The 19,270-nt window shown below is 37.7% G+C and overlaps 4 protein-coding genes across 11 annotated transcripts in view; all 4 read left to right on the top strand.

The window, feature by feature from the left end:
* Positions 1-1,098: 1,098 nt before the first annotated feature.
* On the top strand, positions 1,099-5,473 carry LOC113639433 (tumor necrosis factor receptor superfamily member 14-like). Its single transcript, XM_047823040.1, has 6 exons — positions 1,099-1,220; positions 3,141-3,362; positions 4,105-4,230; positions 4,295-4,450; positions 5,145-5,220; positions 5,331-5,473. Exons 2-6 carry the CDS (start codon positions 3,191-3,193, stop codon positions 5,344-5,346), a joined length of 546 nt encoding a protein of 181 aa, XP_047678996.1. The 5' UTR covers positions 1,099-1,220; positions 3,141-3,190; the 3' UTR covers positions 5,347-5,473.
* On the top strand, positions 5,342-9,875 carry LOC113639434. Of its 8 annotated transcripts, none has more exons than XM_047823036.1 (9): positions 5,342-5,483; positions 5,656-5,672; positions 6,078-6,136; positions 7,320-7,441; positions 7,620-7,734; positions 7,981-8,275; positions 8,411-8,565; positions 9,120-9,254; positions 9,549-9,875. In XM_047823036.1, exons 5-9 carry the CDS (start codon positions 7,729-7,731, stop codon positions 9,828-9,830), a joined length of 873 nt encoding a protein of 290 aa, XP_047678992.1. In that variant the 5' UTR covers positions 5,342-5,483; positions 5,656-5,672; positions 6,078-6,136; positions 7,320-7,441; positions 7,620-7,728; the 3' UTR covers positions 9,831-9,875. The 8 variants fall into 8 exon arrangements, with proteins under 8 accessions (XP_047678992.1, XP_047678991.1, XP_047678990.1 ...); XM_047823035.1 differs by having other exon boundaries at positions 7,252-7,441; XM_047823034.1 differs by having other exon boundaries at positions 7,237-7,441.
* Positions 9,662-19,270, top strand: part of cbwd (COBW domain containing) — a 67,033-nt gene continuing 57,424 nt past the window's right edge. The window contains exon 1 of the mRNA XM_047823031.1: positions 9,662-9,765. The gene's annotated coding sequence lies outside the window, so the exon portion shown is untranslated. The remainder of the gene's footprint in view (positions 9,766-19,270) is intronic.
* On the top strand, positions 14,064-17,562 carry LOC125146340 (epoxide hydrolase 4-like). The gene is made up of 3 exons (XM_047823041.1): positions 14,064-14,196; positions 16,196-16,344; positions 17,202-17,562. The coding sequence occupies exons 1-3, from the start codon at positions 14,119-14,121 to the stop codon at positions 17,440-17,442; spliced, it is 468 nt and encodes a 155-aa protein (XP_047678997.1). The 5' UTR covers positions 14,064-14,118; the 3' UTR covers positions 17,443-17,562.

The raw sequence follows: 19,270 nt of genomic DNA, 5'->3' as shown, positions 1-19,270 counted from the left end.
GGAAGGAGTGGTAGAGGTGATGATCAATGTAACTGAATATGACAAACTACAAGAACTTATTGTGGTTTGTCTATACTCACTTCTTAAAAACATTGTGGCTCATGTACAGTACAGACTATAAGTAACAATAGGTCACTTATCTTCAATTCTACACAGGCACAGAATTCTATGTATGATTTAAAATGAATTGTATAATACAGTGCAACTGCAAGATGTAGTGATGTTTATATGAGGTAAATAAATACAGTTGCAGGGCTCTCAAGTTTCACATGTTGAGTGTGACAGTCACTCATTTCAGTCTTTTGTCACGCTCTCCCACCACACAGATTATTTCTCACGCAGAAAAACTATTTATCATATATTTAATATGCCGCGGCACCCAAAATGTATCTGTCCGCACCGCTTTCTCTATGGAATCGGGCAGGAATCAAGCGCGTCTCCCCTGGAGTTCTTAGTCGAGCCTGACACTTATCAGCCAATCAAAAAACAGAGACTACACAATAGCTAATCAGAAAATAGCACTATTGTAACGCAACAACCATTGAAAATAAAAGCATATCCTGGAATTGTTCAGCATCACTTTGAGCACAGAGTAAGTCATGACCTCCAGTTTTAATGTTACAACAAATTTCACTACTTGTTTGACACAAACAATGACATTTTGACTGCTGTTAGAGAATTGAGTGTAACAGCCAACAGATTTACAGCTTGTTCACTGACAACACCTGCTCAGAACAAGTAGTCTAGGCCAGAGGTTCTCAAAATGGGGGCCCTGAGATGGTGCCAGGGGGTCCTGGTTCACTGACAACACCTGCTCAGAAGTAGTCCTGGCTTTATGACATTTTATAAAATAATGAATTTATCATAAATTTTGTGTAATTAAATCTCAGAAAAAAGATAACTAAACACCAGCACTACAATGTATACTTTAATATGTTTTCTTTAAATCAAATATCAAGTTTTGTAATGTTTTTATGTCATTTTTTTTTCCCGGGGGGCTAGACATATTTAAAATGGTCACTCTTGCCTATTGCTACGGATCGTGTAGCGACACCCGTCTTCAAAACTTGAGAGCCTTGCAGACTGCTTCCGGGTAAGTGACGTTTTTCCTTTCTTTTTTTTTTCCTAATATTTTTTGTTGTATCTATTTAAAACTATACCTTTATCAATCTGTGGTTAAACTGGATACTGACATATATCCCGACGAGAACAGCAATTAAGTAAGAATGTATTCTGTCCTCTCCAGTTTTGATGTCAACAAATAACAGTAAAGCTAAGTTAATGTGATCCTCCCTCTATAGTCTGTCATGCTAACCTTCCCGATGCAGTCAGTGTATCTCTTGCTAGACACTTCCAGGGCTGAGTTCTGTTACTTTATGCCTGACAAAAGCGCGAGTGAAATACATTTATTACGTTTGATAGATGCTAAAGAAGAACTGCAGCTCGGAAAAGCATTATTACGTGTTTACGTGCACAAGATCAAAAGCTTTCGCGTGGGAACCAGTACAATAATAAGCGTGATAACACTCCTCATCATTGGCGCACATCAAGACAGTGATTATGTATTGACTATATATTGATTTTAAAATGTTGATTAGCTGGGCATTCTGTCTGGTCATTATGAATGCATATAACAAACTATAAAAATAGTGAAATGCTACCCCAATTTTAGCTTTTATTGATTCACAGTATATGCATTTTTTTCACAGTATATTGCATTTATGTGCAATTTTTAAAAAAATACTAAAAGTGTTTAGTTTTCCATGCACATTCTTAATAGTAATAAATTTTCTACTAACAATGTCCATTTTTGATATCAGGAATGACATTTTCACTAACACAAATTGGAATTTTTAATATTAATAATGACATAAGAAATCATAATAACAGAAATTAAATTTAATTCTTGATTGCATTTTCATTAGTAAAGTATAAATAGTATTTTAAATTAAAAAAAATGTATAAATAGCAATCTTAGGGAGACATTTGAATGGCCTTATGCAGCTTATAAAATGAATAAGAGTAAGTATCTATACTTTCACTTTTGCACACTACTGTAGATCTGGTTGACTGAACCTGTCCCTAAGCTGAACATCAACACTATCTAGAATTTTATAGAACTATAAATGACAAAAATCTGAGGTCTTCCATGTCACAGGACCTGTCTTATGATTACATCATTGATAATTTTGCCTCTGCCTTAGCTTCTTCTAGACGGCCCAAATAGACTAATGCCCATGCTTAAAATGAACAGGCTATAGAGGGAACCAAAGTTAATTTTAAAAGCTAAAGCTGTGTTTTATTGTACTATGTTTTATTATTATTTTATAATATGTTATGTTTTACTGTATATTTAATTATATATTTTACTATTTTTTGCTTATTTAGGTTAATATTCAATTAATATTCACTTGTTAAAATTCAGCTTAAGAAAATGTTCCATTAAATTAAATATTTGTTTATACGTTTTGCAGTGGGGTGTCAGGTTAGACTGTGTGACAATGGCAAATAGTTTACATGGCTTACGGGTCAAGTCAAAGGGCCCCTTTAACTGAATTTTGCTTAGGGCATCAGGGGGGTCAGGATTGGCTGTTTGAGAAAAAGTTCAAGATCAGGTTAAGCAGGACAATGTCATTATACTAGTCTATTATTGATTATTTCCTTCTAATGTCTCCCTCAGCCAGTTTTATACCTTACATAATAACCTTTACAATTAAAGTCTTGCAAACACTTTTTTTTATTAAGATCAATAAGAAATATTCTACTTTTTGTTGTGATGCTTGTGGAGCTTGACTAATTAATACATTTACATTTATTTTCAATGTATGTTAATATTTGTTCTATATGCCTACATCATCCACTATCTGTTTTCAAAAGTAGCTAAAGGATTACTTTATTTTAAACAGATAACCTAAGATTTACTGCATTGCAAGATCCTTCTTTTAGGACAGTGAACTCAGATCTCTCACAGTGCTTGTTATCATGAACACCTATATGTGTGATAGGGTGATAGGTAGATTGATAGAAAGAAATATGTAGAGAGAGAGAACTTTATTTTTTTTTTATTTCATTTACGTCAGAAATTTGTATAAACCAATTTGAAAATGATAAAAAAAAAGACATTTTCTTTTGTTTTTCAGATTCTTCTCCAACAAATGATCTACATTAGCAGTGTGGCAGTCCATGAAGAATGAGGAGGAAACTTTACTTTTTGAGATGTCACTATTTTCTGCAGTGTTTTCCAGTTCAGCGGAAACTTTGTGTTCTTGGCATTTTCTTCCTGAATATTGAACTGGGTATTTGCACTTGTGCACAAGGTGAATTTGAGATAAATGGAGAATGCTGCCCCATGTATTCACCTGGTAAGGAGTTAGAAAATTATGTATTGTCTTAACATGTGTAATTCTAAATTACAAATGACAAATTTACCACAAAAACCTGTAGTAAGAAATGTGGTTCCATTTGGTTTGTAATTTATGTTACAGGTATCCCTTTTTCACACTAGGACATATTCTAGAATAGTTTAGATTGCTAAAACATTTACATTTAAAAATTTCTCTCGAACCATGGTAGATGGTAGAAACTGGGTTTAAGCAGAGGAGAACAGCACATACATGACATATTGTATAGCAAAGCCTGCAGGTTAGGAGCTGTTCAAATGAAAGAACTTTTGTAGCCATGCAAGCTGCCAAAAAGTGTAAATCTTTCTCAGTGCGCTTGTTACCAGCACCACAATCTAAGTATTTATAGCAAAAATCTGGTGTATGTAATGTAAAGTATGGTGTCCCTTCTCTTCCTTCCCATAATGAACCAGAAAGTAATTATGTTATACAGTGTGCAGTGCAGTGATGCAGATGAACACCAGATAGTGGGTCCCAGGAACAATGATCAATTCTCTGGACCAATCCCAAATTTAAAAACAGTTTACACACTCTGACAATTATTGCAAAATTTGGAGACCTGCGTGCACATATCTAAAAATTAAAATAAAACTCTATTCTGAAAAAACTCTTCTGTCACATTAGATTAATATTTTTTTATCCATTTATAGAGCTCAATAAAGTTGTAATTACAATTTTCAGCTTATCCTTGCTCTGTTTTCAGGACAACATGTTAAAATTCACTGCAGTAAACTCACCAAAACAACGTGTCTGCCGTGTCCTGACTCAACATACTCTGCTAAACCTAATGACCGTTCTGTTTGCTCTAAGTGTACCGTGTGCAAAACTGGTAAATCTAGAATGTTTTATATACAATTGTGTGTTTGGAAATTATTTGTTTGTGTTTCTTATAGTAAATGGACTAAGAGTAAAGGCAAATTGCACACGGACTTCAGATACAGTCTGTGAGCCAGTGGAGGGATTTTACTGTACTGATGAATACAAAGGCAGCTGCAGATATGCAGTGGAACACACAAAATGCACCCCTGGACAATACATAAAGCAGAAAGGTTGGTGTAATGTGCATTTGGTAGGCCATAAGCTTTCCAGTAGCACATTTTTTTAATGATGCTGAAAGTTCATTAATAAAAATTTGTAAAACAACAAGGCATTGCAATTTAAAACTCCTAAAAATTCATCAATACAAGTGCCAGAACTTTGCCTGAATATGTAATTATATTAAAATAAATATTAATTAATATAAAAAATCTAATTAAAGGTAAAGCATCAGATGAATTGATAAACAACAAATGATGCATTACAAACTTTGTAATTTGCACAAGACAAACTACACATAAAAAAAACATTACCTCTTTACCATCCATGACTGTTATAATCTTTAAAGATGTGCAGCACAGTGAGATTTCAGCCTCAGGGTGCAGAACCATTGCATACTTAACAGGGAACCAAAAATATTGGTCTTATTTTAAAAATATTTGGTCTTGTTTTGGTTATGCACATGTTCTGAATTTCTTTATATCACACACTACAGTGTTTGTTTATGGTTTATACATCAATTTATGGCCTTTTTACAAAATTGTAGTTTGTTTATTGAAAATGTCCAATGAGTTTCTTTCCAGTGTTCTGGTAAAAGGGTTAAAATCACAGGTGAATGTTCTGTAAAAATGTCATGTGCTTTACTTTAGTGAATTTGCAGTGTGTTTGGGGATAAAGTGATTTTGATATTTCAGTATTTATTTACAGGTACAGAGGCTTCAGATACCATTTGTGAGCCAGGGTTTTATTCTCCTGAAGGTGTGAACTGCTCTAAATGGACAGAGTAAGTCATTTCTTTTTCATGTAAGTGCTAATATTTTTGTTTGCATGTTGCATTCATTACCTTTCAGAGTTTTTCTTTGTGTAAAAGTTTTTATGTTTCCTTTATTTAAGCTGTTCGGTTGAATGAAGAAGGTACTTCCATTAGAGATGTTCAGTGCAAACCAGGAAGGAACAGATATGGTCTCATAGCAGCTTTTCTCACAGCAGCAGTTGTTTTACTGTCATTTGCAGTTTTATGTTTATGTCAAAGAAAAGCAGTCAGAAGTGAGTTGTGTTTAGTTTTTTTCTATTTCATACAACACATCAGTTCATTATGTTAAGTGGAAATCATGGCATCTAGTCAAATTCCTAAAATGTCAATATTCTGCATTCGTAACTATTGCTCCTTTTACATTAATACTTCACACCAATATGATCTTCTTGTTTCGTTTTGCAGGTTTCTTTATATTAAAAGTAAGTGCACAAAAATGTTTCTTGAAATACGGAAGCAGTAAAGTCTCTTTGCCATTCTTTTATAATTTAAAAAAAATTAAATCTACAGCTTGAACCTGGTTGTGTTAGATGTGTTTTCAGGAACTTGCTCATTTGTTTCTTTTTATTGACTGCAAACAGAAATCAATCGCAGGCTCCGTACAGCTTCGTTTTGATGCAGCTGATGTCAATCTGTGAAATTTGCTTCATAGAAAACGTTTATTCTGAATTGACTTGAATTTTCTTTCTATTTATATTTCTTTTTAATTTCTTCCTATTATACATGAAGGCCAACACAGTAGTCTCAAATTATGATGAAAATTACGATGAATCAGCTGTCTTTGTAGATGTTTTAATGCTGTTTCTTGTTTCTTTTTGTGCTTATAGAGTCCTGTAGAAGAATCAGACCCTCAAACTTCACAATGTGCCCCATCAACCAGTCCACTGTAAGAGCTACATCTATTGTTTCATTAATGCATAATGTAAGCTGGTTTATACAGGGTTCTCGTGGGGTCTTAAAAGCATTGAATTTATTAATTTGGAAATAATACCTTAAAAAGTCCACGGTTATTTTGATTAAATAGCAACACAGCCCCGGGTCACCGTACAATATACTGTAAACACACGATGCCTTCAGTAAAGGAAGATCACGCACTACGACACCACAACCATAGACTACAACACAACATGCAAAGGAGAAGCACGAGAAATCAGTGAAAATCTCAGCATTCCACAGGAAATGTTGACTGACGCAGGCAATTATATTTTTAAAGTTTGTGTGGTAAGATGGTCGGTGCAGTGGCGAACTGGCAGCAAAAGAAATGGCAAAACTCTCGAAAAATCCAATGAAGTGTCTTTTTATTTATGTGAGCCACCATTCTCAGACAGGTGTGAAAGAAGCCAAAGCAAAATTTCCATTGAAAAATCAAAATTTACCAAAAAATAAACAAATAAAAAAAAAATATTCAAAGTACAACTCAACACTTAACAAAACACAAAAGGGAATAACTAAATTGTTGGCTACTGTTCCAACCAACACCCCTCTCCCTCTGCAGCATTTCCTTTGTCTTTTAATCATCCTGGTCCCCTCCCTTCAGATTCAAACGGGCCAATCATAACACTCCATCTGTTAGCAACACTATGTTTCTAGATCTTAACACTTTACACTTTTCACACCCAAAATGAAGTCTACCTGTAATCAAAGGCATTATCATTTAACAAAATCACTGAAATCTCTACATACAATACATTTATAATCTTTGCATGCTTGATCAGATGACTCCTCCCCTTCAGGATGCTATAACACTGGCTTCCTGTTCGCGGGTCACTCCCTTTTAGGCCTTTCCTGAATGGGCAAGACAAATATTCACATTAATACAACCATTTATTGATTTTACCTTACTTTGGATGTTACTAGCAGTCAACATGGAATGTGCACCTTTCATGTGACTGCTTCAATAGTAAAACAAACAAAATAAAGAACTTGCCAAATTCTATTGGGTCTTTATTTAACTTAAACTGTGTGTGCCACATCACACTTACATAGCCAAGTTTGGTTTAGCTATCCACATCAAAGAAGAACTGGTGTCCAAAGTCAACAAAACGCTGTTTGTTCTTATGTTTGATGAGAGTCTCAATGAGATTGCGAAAAACAAACAGCTGGATGTGCACGTCCGCTTCTGGAACGAGGGACAGGTTCAGTCCATATATCTGGGCTCTCCAACGCACAAGACCAGCTGTCGCATCTCAAAGTAAGGGTAATCATTTTTTACTTTAAAAGCTCATCAATTTATATTGATAGACTCAACTTGTGTGCATATACTCTTCTGTAACTGCAATATTGCATGACCAATTAGTTATTTCCCTTAACCATATGTGCTCATCCAGTCCTCTTATTTGAGTAATCAAATGCAACCCTTTTTTTCTTAGGAATATATGGACAGACTGAACCTCATGGACTTGGTGTCCATTTCAATGGATGGGCCCAGTGTGAATTGGAAACTCTTCTGCCTTTTCCAGAAAGATCACGCTGAGCAGTATGGAGGTGAGCAGTTTAGAATGCTATTACTGGTTGTGGGTGAGTGTGAATTTTAGTGAATTAATCTATTAATAATTATAATAATGCTTTTTATTTGTAGTGCACTTTACATTGAACAAACAATAATATTGCTACAGAGCAAAAATTGATGCATGGGTGCAACATATGCAGTTCAAAACCATCTCCATGTGATACAAAATATGATTTTGGTTTCTAATATTAAGTTTTGCAATGAAACCTTCATGTGCTCAGCTCATTTGTGTGGGGAGCTGTGGCCTACACACGCTACACAACGCATTCAAGTGTGGGTTCTCTGCATGGCAGCTGGACAAGTTGCTGAAAGCAATGCACACATTGTTCCTCAATGTGTCCGCCAGGAGGAGAGGATTACATCACAGTAACCAAGTCTACTGTGTTCCCCCTTTTTTCTGTGCCCATCGTTGGGTGGAAAACCTTCCGGTTGTGGAGAGAGCCCTGAAAGTCTGGCCATCACTGCTCTTGTACATGGAATCCGTGAAATCAAAGAAACTCTCGAACCCTGGAACAGGTAGGCCGTTCTGAAATGCAGTGAATAGGTCTGTGACTGTGTCCTAAACCTGGTGCTGGTGTGGCCTTGTCATAGTTTTTGTAATATATGGCTAAGTTGAAATGTCCTGCCTTTCTGTCTGCCTCTCTCTGTTAGCATCTTATGTTGCAGCAGCCATGAAGGATCCACTCATCTTGGCCAAATTGCAGTTCTACGTGGCACTCGCCAGGACCTTCACTCCCTTCCTGAAAAAATATCAGACAGATGAGCCTGTGCTTCCATTCCTTCCGAAGGACCTGACTGAGTTGATGGTAATAATTTACTTAAAGTGCAACTCATCATTTTTCTTTGCTGATAAACTGTATAAATAAGTGTCTAATAGTGATGTCTACATGTCTGGTAATTATTTTTGGTATTTTAGTACATTTTAGTAAATTTTCTACCAAAAACCATTAGTGTGGTGCCCTCTTCAGGTTAAAACTTTACACTGTACTTGAATTTGAATCAGGCATCACTACTGTGGAGTATAAAATACGCCCAATCTCGGCCACACCTTCGTAGCGAGTTGGAATAAGTGTTGAGCCCCTACTCCCCCCGCGTGCCCCTCGGTCTGCTAGGCAAAGCCTCCTTTTGCCGCATTTTTCAAATCAGAAATGTAGGTGCAGTAAGACTCTGGTAGGGGGGTGAGTTGCCCTCTAACATTATAATCACCACTGATTGGGCTCAATTGATGTGTTTTGACAATGTGGAGTTTGTGGTTAGTATGTGTAAAAAAATAGTGGATACATTGTGCATCAAAATCAGACAATTTGATGTTGGTGATTAATGTGCCGCACCGGACATTTTTGTGTTTGTCTTTTGACAGAGACGCTTCATAAAGAGAGAAGTCCTCCATGATATCACTGCCCTGCAGCTGACCAAATTGGATGTCACAGACAAGACCATCTGGCTCAGCCCACAAGACATCAGCATTGGTCTAGGTGCAGAGTCAGTCCTTAAGGTAGTGTGATGGTTTAATAGGGTCATTTTACAAATGGTTAGGCTGAACCAGGTCATTGAAGACATGTTCTATATTCTATATATAACTGATACTTCTGTAGGTAGGAATAAGAAAGGGAAATCATAGGCTACACATGAATTTATCCTAAACCTGATTGGCTGGTAATGCCCTATAGCCTAATATCTCTCTCTCTCTCTCTCTCTCTCTCTCTCTCTCTCTCTCTCTCTCTCTCTCTCTCTCTCTCTCTCTCTTCCCCCCCCCCACACACATATTTTCTCATCTGTTTTGTCATAGGAGATGAAAGAGGCAGAGGAGTGTCTTCAGGAGCTAAAGGTGAAGAGGAGACGCATACAAGAGGTGTGTGAGGGTCTGGCGGACAGGCTGGCTAAGGAGGCTGAAAGGAAGGCAGGAAGCAAGATGGCTGACCTGATCTCCAGGTCCAACCTCTTGCGGAGAGTCCATAAGGAGAGGTTGACGTTACTGGCTGTCCATGGCCCTGTTCACACTGCAGGTAAAAGTGGCCCAAATCCGATTTTTTTGGGGTCAAGTGACCAGGTCAGACTTCTTCAGGAGTAGTGTGAACACTCAAATCTGGCCCAGATCTGATTTTTTCAAATCAAATCTGGGCCATTTCCATATGTGGTCCTGAATCAGACCCAAATCTGATTTTTTCCAATGTGGCCGCAGTGTGAACAGACAAGGCAGATTTGATGCGACTTTTACATCAATCTACATCGACATTCGTCACAATTATGCACCGGGTGAAGACTTTTTTTGCTTAACACACACACGTTACCAGTCACGTTTGTGTCACGTTTTCGCTGGTGCGAAAACCTTTTTTTTTTTTTTTCTTTGCGCTGGCTAAAATGTGACACAAACATGACTGGTAACGCGTGTGTGTTAAGAGTGTTATATAAAGTGGTTACATGAACCAGCTAATGTTTGCATTGAATACATCACATTACTTCCTCAATAACCTCGCCAACTTTTTAGCGCAATGGCGTGCTGCGTGTGACGTCATTGTTATTGTTCGTTTGCGCATGCGGGTCAGTTCGAAACCGCAAACAGTTCACACTGGTATCTGATATAGGTCACATTTTAAATGGTAATGTGACCAGCCAAACAAAAAAATCAGATCTGAGCAAAATATCCGAATTGAGCATTAAGACTTGCAGTGTGAACGTGGCCCTTGATAAAGACATTGCTGCCCTGAGTGAAGAGCTAAGGAGTTGACTGTGTTTCTTAATTTAATTTCATTTATTGTTGAGTTCTGATTTTCGATGTTTATTGTTCAGGGGTCTCTCAGTTCCCCATATTCCCAGCATGGAATAAGTAGCTAGCTCATGTTAAAAAACACTTAACATTGTTTGACAAACTTTCTTGTGGAATACTGATGTTTTTGGCTTGGCTTATCTTTTTTCCACATTTGAAAAATAAATGAACACAAGTTCAAGGATTTTGTTTTTCTTTGCTGGGAGGGACATGAAATAGGTATTATTATTTTTTTATATATATAAATGGTCTTAAAAAGGTCTTAAAAAGACTTGAATTTAACTTTAAGAAACCTGTAGGAACCCTGTTATACTAGTGATCAATAATGTTGTAATTCCTTTCCTCAAGGAAAGACAAGCAGGAAACAGAATCAATAGCTGTCCAAGCAGACTGTAACAAGGAACACACGGTGCAGGTGAAAACATGAGTTACTTCACAAGAGTGTTTACAATTTTTAATAATAGATTTATTATTGCTGTATGGAATGTTGTCTTTTTCAACATTGTGTTACAATTAATTTGATAGCTCCTCCTGATTGTTATTGTTTAGATATGTTTTCTAAGATACTCTGGGCTGCATCTATACATTGAGCATCATGTAATACTTCATTTCATTTATTTTTTTGACTTCTAAATTTGAATTTAATCTGGAATTAGTGTTCAGGTAATTTTGCAAATGATTTCCCTTCACTTCACTTCCACTAACATTTTTTTTATTTACTGTGGTGTCTAGTGTGTGAATTTTAGAACTATAGTATCATCTCAAACACATCTGCACAGGAAAACATGAAACTGGTCATTATGATCAATGTGGACATAGGGCTCTTAAGTATCACGCATTGAGCATCTGTCTTTTGTCACACTCTCCTGCCACACATTGTATTTCTCACGCTGAAAAACTTACTATTGATTTAATAAGCCGCAGCGCACAAAATGTATCTGTCCCCACCGCTGTCTCTATGGAACCAGGCAGGAATCAAGCGTGTCTTCCCTGGAGTTCTTAGTCAAGCCTGACACTTATCAGCCAATCAAAAAAAAAGAGGCTACACAATAGCCAATCAGAAAATAGCACTATTGTATCTGGGTAATACGGAGCCCGCCTGGTCACCCCTTGGAGAAAAGAAAACAAGACCCGCAAATCCGTGATTACGGTTTTGTAATTCGTCCCCTCAGCTTATAAATCGTACTCACAAATTATTAAACTGTTCCCTCAGTTTCACAAATCGTGCGCACGGATTAATAAACCGTATGCACGAGTTAACAATCCGTGCTCTCAGACCCTCTCAGATTCAAAACCATGGTCTTCTCCTTTCTCTGTGCTACCATTAGGTAGGACCATCTCAATTTCTACAAAGACAATCATTGACAGATACTAAGCCATCCGTAAAAGCTGCATTAAGATCGTGGAAAATGTTTCCCTTGCGAAGTCTAAACTTTGTGGTTTGTAACTGGTCTTGCACTATCTTCTAAAACTGCATATGCAAACTGAATTTCTTCATCAACTGAAATTGAGCTATGTATTACATTCATAGTGCCTGGTTCTATCAACACCACACCTACACTGTCGTCCAACAAAAAAGGTGAATCAGCAATGGAACTGTTGTCCTCAGTTATGACAAGTTTTTTCTTACATTCACATACCTCAGCATAGGTAGAAGGACCTTGTTCAACTGCAAATTCATCTATTGTGTTAATGCGTCTACTTGTAGTTGTGGCTATCCTCTTGCAATATAGATACAGTCTCAGCATCTTTACCTTCCTCAGTTCATATTGTTCACCTAATGTTGTCTGTGGATGTAGTTCTTCTTCTGTGAAGACTCTCAATTTCAACTCAAATTCAGTTATATCTCCTAGCTTATTTTTCCTATTTGGAAAGAACAGCTCCTTGCCACATCTCTGGAAAATTGTCCGTAGTGTGCGAGTCAGTGAGTGAATGAGTGTGTGTATGTGCCCTGCGATGGGTTGGCACTCCGTCCAGGGTGTATCCTGCCTTGATGCCTGATGACGCCTGAGATAGGCACAGGCTCCCCGTGACCCGAGGTAGTTCGGATAAAGCGGAAGAAAATGAGTGAGAGTGAGAGAGCTCCTTGCCACACTCGTAACACTTCTGCCATGGGATCACTCTTCAAAGCTTTTAAATGCCTTGTTCCATGACCACGCTTTTCTTTGATCCGGACAAAGGAGCCACGGATCTCTTCAAACAGTCCAATTTGGTAACTTTGCTCTGTTTTTTGGGCAGACACACTACTCTAACTAACAAGGTGGTTTTGTACAGTGGAAGCCAAAAGATCTCGAGATACCAGATATGTAAAGCTGTATAAGTCTGTTTATAACAGTTATATTGTCTTTTGTGTTTATTGTGTTTTGTGTCACACAGTTTGCACCCTTTTGCACAGATGCTGCAGGGTCAGTGGTTATGAAAGACTGCCATGGTGCTTACAGTACAAGATGCAAACCTTGTTCTAAAGGAACATTTAAGAATGAACCAAATTAATTACGATCTTGCTTTCTGTGAAAATGGTAAATGTCTTGTGTCTTAAATATTTAATTCGTTTTGCATCATTAATGAATTAATGAAGCCTGACACGTTTGTACATATTCGGTAAGCATTTATATCTGCTCTTTATTCTGAACACTGAAGACTTAAAGCATTTGTCCATTAATCTTCTTCACAGTGCTCTCTTTGTGATGCAATACACTTGTCCCAGCATTTTATTTTAGAAAACAAATAAACAACCAAAAACTAGGTTAGGGTTGGATTATCAAATAGGCCACGCCTACCTGATGACGCAGTATGTTACGCTGTACTGAAATCCCTGGAAATAAGTGCCTGCCATCTGTTCTTTATTCTGAAACACAAACCTGTTTAGTTTTAACACTAAAATGTATGAAGTACATTTGTGTGTAGTTTCAGTTCCAGTTACAAAATTCCGTCTGTCGGTTGATAGTCATTTTACGGCCTAATCAACACTACACCACAAACTATTTCTCTTTATTGCGCAGTTTAATTTGAACTAAAATATTAATATGTTAATAACTAAGCGAAACTTGCAGCCAGTGTTTGTGTCTGGACTTTAAACATTTTTTTCTAACATTTTACTAGCTTGGAAATTATATACATGCATTAAAAATTGTCTCCAAACAGGTATCTGTGCTGCCTTCACATATGGCACAGCTGACGACTGCTGTCCTATGTGTGCTATGGGTATTTTACTGTCACTTTAACCATACATAGCTGTTGCAGTACACAGTGAAATGAGACAACGTTTTTTTAAGGACCATGGTGCTACATAGAACAAAGACAGAGCTAAGGACTTAAACGATGCTGTCTTTAATTTTGCAGAATATAATTTGCTGTCGCTTTTCAAATAGCATATTGCATTTATTTTTAATTGTTGTCTAAAATTGCAGCCTGCTTCCTCTGCCCACTCCCAGATCTCTTTGCCCTGTTTATTTGCCAACTGGTTTTATTTCTACCCTGTATCTTCTGCTTAATGCTTATTCCTGTGCTTTAACATCCTCATGTTCTCATTTATCCTTTCCTTTTCTTCTTTGTCTTCTCTTCAGATTATGCTCTTCGCCACCCCAGTCAGATGCTCAAGTCCAGTTACTTCTTTTTTTTCCAACTTCCACGCTTTCCAGAGGTTATGCTTTCCATCAACGACTTTAAGGTGGACCCGTTTCACCTTCTGTTTGTTTGTGTGTTTATGTATGTGTGTGTTTGTACCAGTTGCAGGGGTAAATGTTTAGTATTGAATTAAATCTAGGTTAAGTGAAATAATTTTAGGTCAATATGCATATAGTGGTGCTGATCTACAATCTATACAGATACTTCCCAGGTTATGATAGCTCGACTTACAAATTTTCGATCTTACGATGGACGATTAAAAATACAAAATTGTGAAAAAGATTTAAATTTCGCATGGCAGGTAATCGTAGCAGAGTGTGTGGTACGGTACGTTGGACTCTCATCTTGACACCTTGTGAGATGCCTCACCTGTCTCGCTAGCAGGTGCAAAGTGATCAACAAAGTGCAGTTTTTTTTTCTTCCTACAACCAAGTTAATGTAGCCATCAACAATCGAACTCTTGTTCAAGTATGTAGACGTCGGACAGATACTTGGTGAGTACGATACGATGCTTAATTGCATTTATCATACATAGTCTTAGCGATTTCATTTTAGGCTTAACATTGTTAAATTGCAGATAGGATTATTTACTGAACAAATTTTCTATTAGATTTCATTAGCCAAATGTACTGTAATAACTACAGTATCCTACCCAATACTGGTCACCATTCTTTAAGACTCCTGGGTAGGCTAGGCCATGGTTTGACTTTGTGATGATGGGGTCATTTGTTTACATCCATTACTGTATATCCACTTGACAAATCATAAATGCTGGTTTACTTCCACTCAGGTATGCAGATGCTTTTTATACATGCTGCTAATACCACTGGTTTATTGACAGCCCAGTCTCTCTGGGTTTCAAATCTGATGTGCAGACCAAGACAAAATACTGAGATATAACAGAGTGCTGTAATGGCATGACTAGTTATAAAACATTTATTATTATTATTATTATTTTCAACAATATGTGTGTAGAAAAATGGAAGTTTGTCTAGCTAAAACTAAATGAAGTTAGTAAATGACTGGGACTGTGTGAATGTATGTTTTTTCCCTCTTTATCTCTCTTTCTCTTCTGTACAATCCCGGTACCACTATGTTTATTATTTCAGCTTATTCCACAGAAACCCATATCTTGCAGTCAGCTTGCATTGGCATCCTTTTATTTCCAAACACTCTGAACACATCATTTTTACATTTACATTATACTACACTGGTTACAAGTGAAGCATAAACTGAATCAAATATTATGTAAAAGCAGCTCATAATGTGTTGGAATTGTAAAAGATTACTGACCAGATGCAAGTTCAAGATAATTGTAGGAAGATATGTGAACGGTTTGATGCTGAGTATGTATGCTGGGTAGAATGGATGGGGGGATGAGCAAATAGGCGAATGTAGGGTGGATGTGTATAGGGTAGGATAGGTATGTAGGTGTGTATGGTATTGTGGGAAGGTAGAGTGGGTGTGTAGGTAATCTGTAGGGTAGAGTTTGGTGTGTAAGTAAGGTGGGAAGGTACAGTGGGTATGGTGAATAGGTAAGGTGGTTAGATAGGTAGGGTAGAGTAGGGTAGGTTCTCCAAAGTATAAAGTAGAGAAAGTAAGTAAGTAGGGTAGATACTGTATATGGTAGGGTGGGTAAATGGCATTCAGATGTTTTTATATGATCAGGCTTATTTGAAGTTTTGCATGCAAGTCTCCATTAGTAAGTAGAATGAAGTTCCTGGTTTTGCAGTTGCACAAGTTGACCATATGACCAGTGCACTGTTATAGAAGGGAGTCGTTTTATAATCACACCCTCCAGTGTCACCCTCGTGACTATGTTTTCCTTTTTGAGTTTAGGTTCTGTCAATGTTTATTCCTCATATCGTCTGAAGAAGACAATACTTACCACTGTTGCTTCCTGTGTTCCCATTAGGGATGAATCTAAATTGAAAATATATAATTTATTTCCTGAATTTGTGTATTTATATAAGGCCGATATAAAACTAAGTGCTGTACAAATACAGTTGAATTGAATTTATCTTAATGGTGTGTATGTGCAGGCACTGAAGAGTCTGTATACGAGCCGGAGCACTGGGATCGGGCTTAAGGGCCGTTGGCTAACTGCTGAAGAACTTGAGGCCTACCTGTATGCCCTGTCGCAGCCCGGAGCCCTTACAGCTGCCCTCAACTATTATAGAAATGTGTTCAGGTGTGACACATACACACACATTTATAAAATTATTAAGCATATTGCCGATACATATTAATCAAGCAATAGCTGGATTCTTCCTTTCTGGTTCTACTTAAACACAGATGTAATGCTTGCTCTCAAATCATCTTATTTCACATCCTTTCCTTATACAGGAATTTCTATCAGTTGACTTGCTCCATCTTTTCCACGGTTTGTGGTGGTATTGCGCAACAACTAAAGTTGAGCTAGTGCTGCCCTCTTGTGTCGAATATGAATCCTACATATGATTCACATCAGATTCTGTTTGTTGTCATTACATAAAAATAAGGCACACGCCTCAATATCGTGGTTTAGTCAATTTACACTTTCTATTAACATCTGTCAACCTCACAAATATCACATTATCTATTTACATCACAGTATATTTTTCGGTAGAAGATGCTACGAATTAAACAGCAACACAGTGCAATGCAAAACACAAACACTGTGAAGCTTCTGTATTACACACTGAGATGTGTTGGTGCATGTTCGGTACATGCATGACTAAGTACCTCATCTGCTCCTCTGCTCAGGCAAATGTGGATTTATGTGTTTGTGTGAGTAAGTATGGGGAAGTTGACAATTGCCAAGGGCAAAAGAGGGAAACAATATCTTTGTAATTAATTAGAAGAAAATGCATAATGAATATTCACTATTGTGTAAACTTTTCTGTGTCAATAGAAAAAAAACGTGTCTGTAAATGAAGTAACATAGTAAAAAAATAGACCCCATTTCAGATAGAAAACCTAAGGGATACCCTGTCTATGTAATGATGCTGTTTATTTATGTGGGTTTTAATACCTCATTTGTGGCCATGTGCCTGCCTGCATCTGCAGTTTCCTCCCCCTCAAACAGAGTGAGGTACGCTCACCGGTGCTGCTCTTGTGGGGTGAAAGGGACGCCTTCCTCGAGCAGGACATGGCCGAGGCCTGTCGCCTCTACATCCGCAACCACTTCCGCCTGAACATCATCTCCGGTGCCAGCCACTGGCTTCAGCAGGACCAGCCCGACATAGTCAACACACTTATATGGACATTCCTTAAAGAGGGAGAGGGAAGGAAAAACTACAGGAACTGAGAAAAGCCTTGTTTTACCCTACACCTCGGCCTGCACACCTTCTGATTAATGCAAGCATCCTGTCTAATTCAGCACAGCTTGGATGTTAATAAAACACTAATGTGAAGCTTAGAAGTGAATCATCGAGTAATAAACTGTCTCATAAACACAAGCAACTAATGTCAGAATAAAAATATCAAATGAAGAGACTCATGATTGTGATGAGTATTAGTAACTATGTGTGCATGTGTGTGTCTGTGTGTGTATACCTCAGTATCTGTGTGTGTCTGTGTGTGTGAGTGTACCTCATTATCTCCAGTGTACAGTGTGGATTCTTCAGTCCATCAGAGATCAGCTTCACTCCTGAATCCTGCAGTTTATTGTTACTCAGGTTCAGTTCTCTCAGTCTGGAGTAGATTGAGGTGAGAACTGAGGACAGAACTCTACAGCTTTCCTCTGTCAGATTACACCTGCACAGACTGGAAGTGAAATTATGAAATATGTCAATATCTGACCCATGGATGAGGTGTTTCCATCCGTCGAGTAATAAACTGTCTCATGAAACACAAGCTTAGATGTCAGAATAAACATTTAAAGAGACTATATTTGTACTTGGACAGACTCACGTGTCTCAGATCATATGAGATGATGCATTTAACAAGAGAAACAGAAAAGGGGTGGAACAAGATCTAACATGATACAGGTACATGAGAGTAGAGAGAAAGTAAGTTCAGGTGTTAAAATCCTTTTTCTGTGAGGAAAGTCAGGATCGGAAATCTGCATGTCTGTGTGTGTGTGTACCTCAGTATCTCCAGTGTACAGTGTGGATTCTTCAGTCCATCAGAGATCAGCTTCACTCCTGAATCCTGCAGTTTATTTACACTCAGGCTCAGTTCTCTCAGTCTGGAGGAGTTTGAGGTGAGTACTAAGGACAGAACTCCACAGCTTTCCTCTGTCAGATTACACCTGCACAGACTGAAAGTGAAATGATGATATATCAGAATACTGATCACAAACACACACAGCCACAACACACACACAGCCTGAAAGAGAAATGATGAAATATGTGAATATCTGACCCATGGATGAGGTGTTTCCATCCATCAAGTAATAAACTGTCTCATGAAACACAAGCTTAGATGTCAGAATAAACATTTAAAGAGACTATACAGTATTTGTACTAGGACAGACTCACGTGTCTCAGATCATATGAGATGATGCATTTAATAAGATGAACAGAAGAGGGGTGGAACAAGATCTAACATGATACAGGTACATGAGAGTAGAGAGAAAGTAAGTTCAGGTGTTGAAAATTTTTCTGTGAGGAAAGTCAGGATCGGACATCTGTGTGTGTGTGTGTGTGTGTGTGTGTGTGTGTGTGTGTGTGTGTGTGTGTGTGTGTGTGTGTGTGTACCTCAGTATCTCCAGTGTACAGTGTGGATTCTTCAGGCCATCAGCGATCAGCTTCACTCCTGAATCCTGCAGTTTATTGTTACTCAGGTTCAGTTCTCTCAGTCTGGAGGAGTTTGAGGAGAGAACTGAGGACAGAACTCTACAGCTTTCTTCTGTCAGATTACAGTCTCGCAGACTGAAAGAGACATAATGAAATATGTGAATATCTGACAATGAGGTTTCCATCAGCCGAGTAATAAACTGTCTCACTGAACATAAGCTTCTGATAAATAGACTCATGATATGGTATTAATGTTGAAGGTGAATCTGATTCCTATGTCCACATTTCAGTTTCTTAGTATCTGTAAGTGTGTGTATACCTCAGTGTGTGTGTGTGTGTGTGTGTGTGTGTGTGTGTGTGTGTGTGTGTGTGTGTGTGTGTGTGTGTGTGTGTGTG

The sequence above is a fragment of the Tachysurus fulvidraco genome, chromosome 14, assembly GCF_022655615.1.
Source record: "Tachysurus fulvidraco isolate hzauxx_2018 chromosome 14, HZAU_PFXX_2.0, whole genome shotgun sequence".
Lineage (NCBI taxonomy): Eukaryota > Metazoa > Chordata > Actinopteri > Siluriformes > Bagridae > Tachysurus > Tachysurus fulvidraco.
Note: the sequence above shows the minus strand (reverse complement) of the source record. Positions and strands in the feature narration are given on the sequence as shown.

Excerpts from the sequence above, each read along its gene's own strand:
- LOC125146340 (XM_047823041.1), top strand. The coding sequence starts at position 14,119 with ATGCTCAAGTCCAGTTACTTCTTTTTTTTCCAACTTCCACGCTTTCCA. Across the intron at positions 14,197-16,195 it reads TTTCCATCAACGACTTTAAG|GCACTGAAGAGTCTGTATAC; the intron begins GTGGACCCGTTT and ends GTGTATGTGCAG. Across the intron at positions 16,345-17,201 it reads TATTATAGAAATGTGTTCAG|TTTCCTCCCCCTCAAACAGA; the intron begins GTGTGACACATA and ends CTGCATCTGCAG.
- LOC113639433 (XM_047823040.1), top strand. The coding sequence starts at position 3,191 with ATGAGGAGGAAACTTTACTTTTTGAGATGTCACTATTTTCTGCAGTGT. Across the intron at positions 3,363-4,104 it reads CTGCCCCATGTATTCACCTG|GACAACATGTTAAAATTCAC; the intron begins GTAAGGAGTTAG and ends CTCTGTTTTCAG. Across the intron at positions 4,451-5,144 it reads ACAATACATAAAGCAGAAAG|GTACAGAGGCTTCAGATACC; the intron begins GTTGGTGTAATG and ends ATTTATTTACAG.
- LOC113639434 (XM_047823032.1), top strand. The coding sequence starts at position 7,960 with ATGAAACCTTCATGTGCTCAGCTCATTTGTGTGGGGAGCTGTGGCCTA. Across the intron at positions 8,276-8,410 it reads ACTCTCGAACCCTGGAACAG|CATCTTATGTTGCAGCAGCC; the intron begins GTAGGCCGTTCT and ends TCTCTCTGTTAG. Across the intron at positions 9,255-9,548 it reads GTGCAGAGTCAGTCCTTAAG|GAGATGAAAGAGGCAGAGGA; the intron begins GTAGTGTGATGG and ends GTTTTGTCATAG.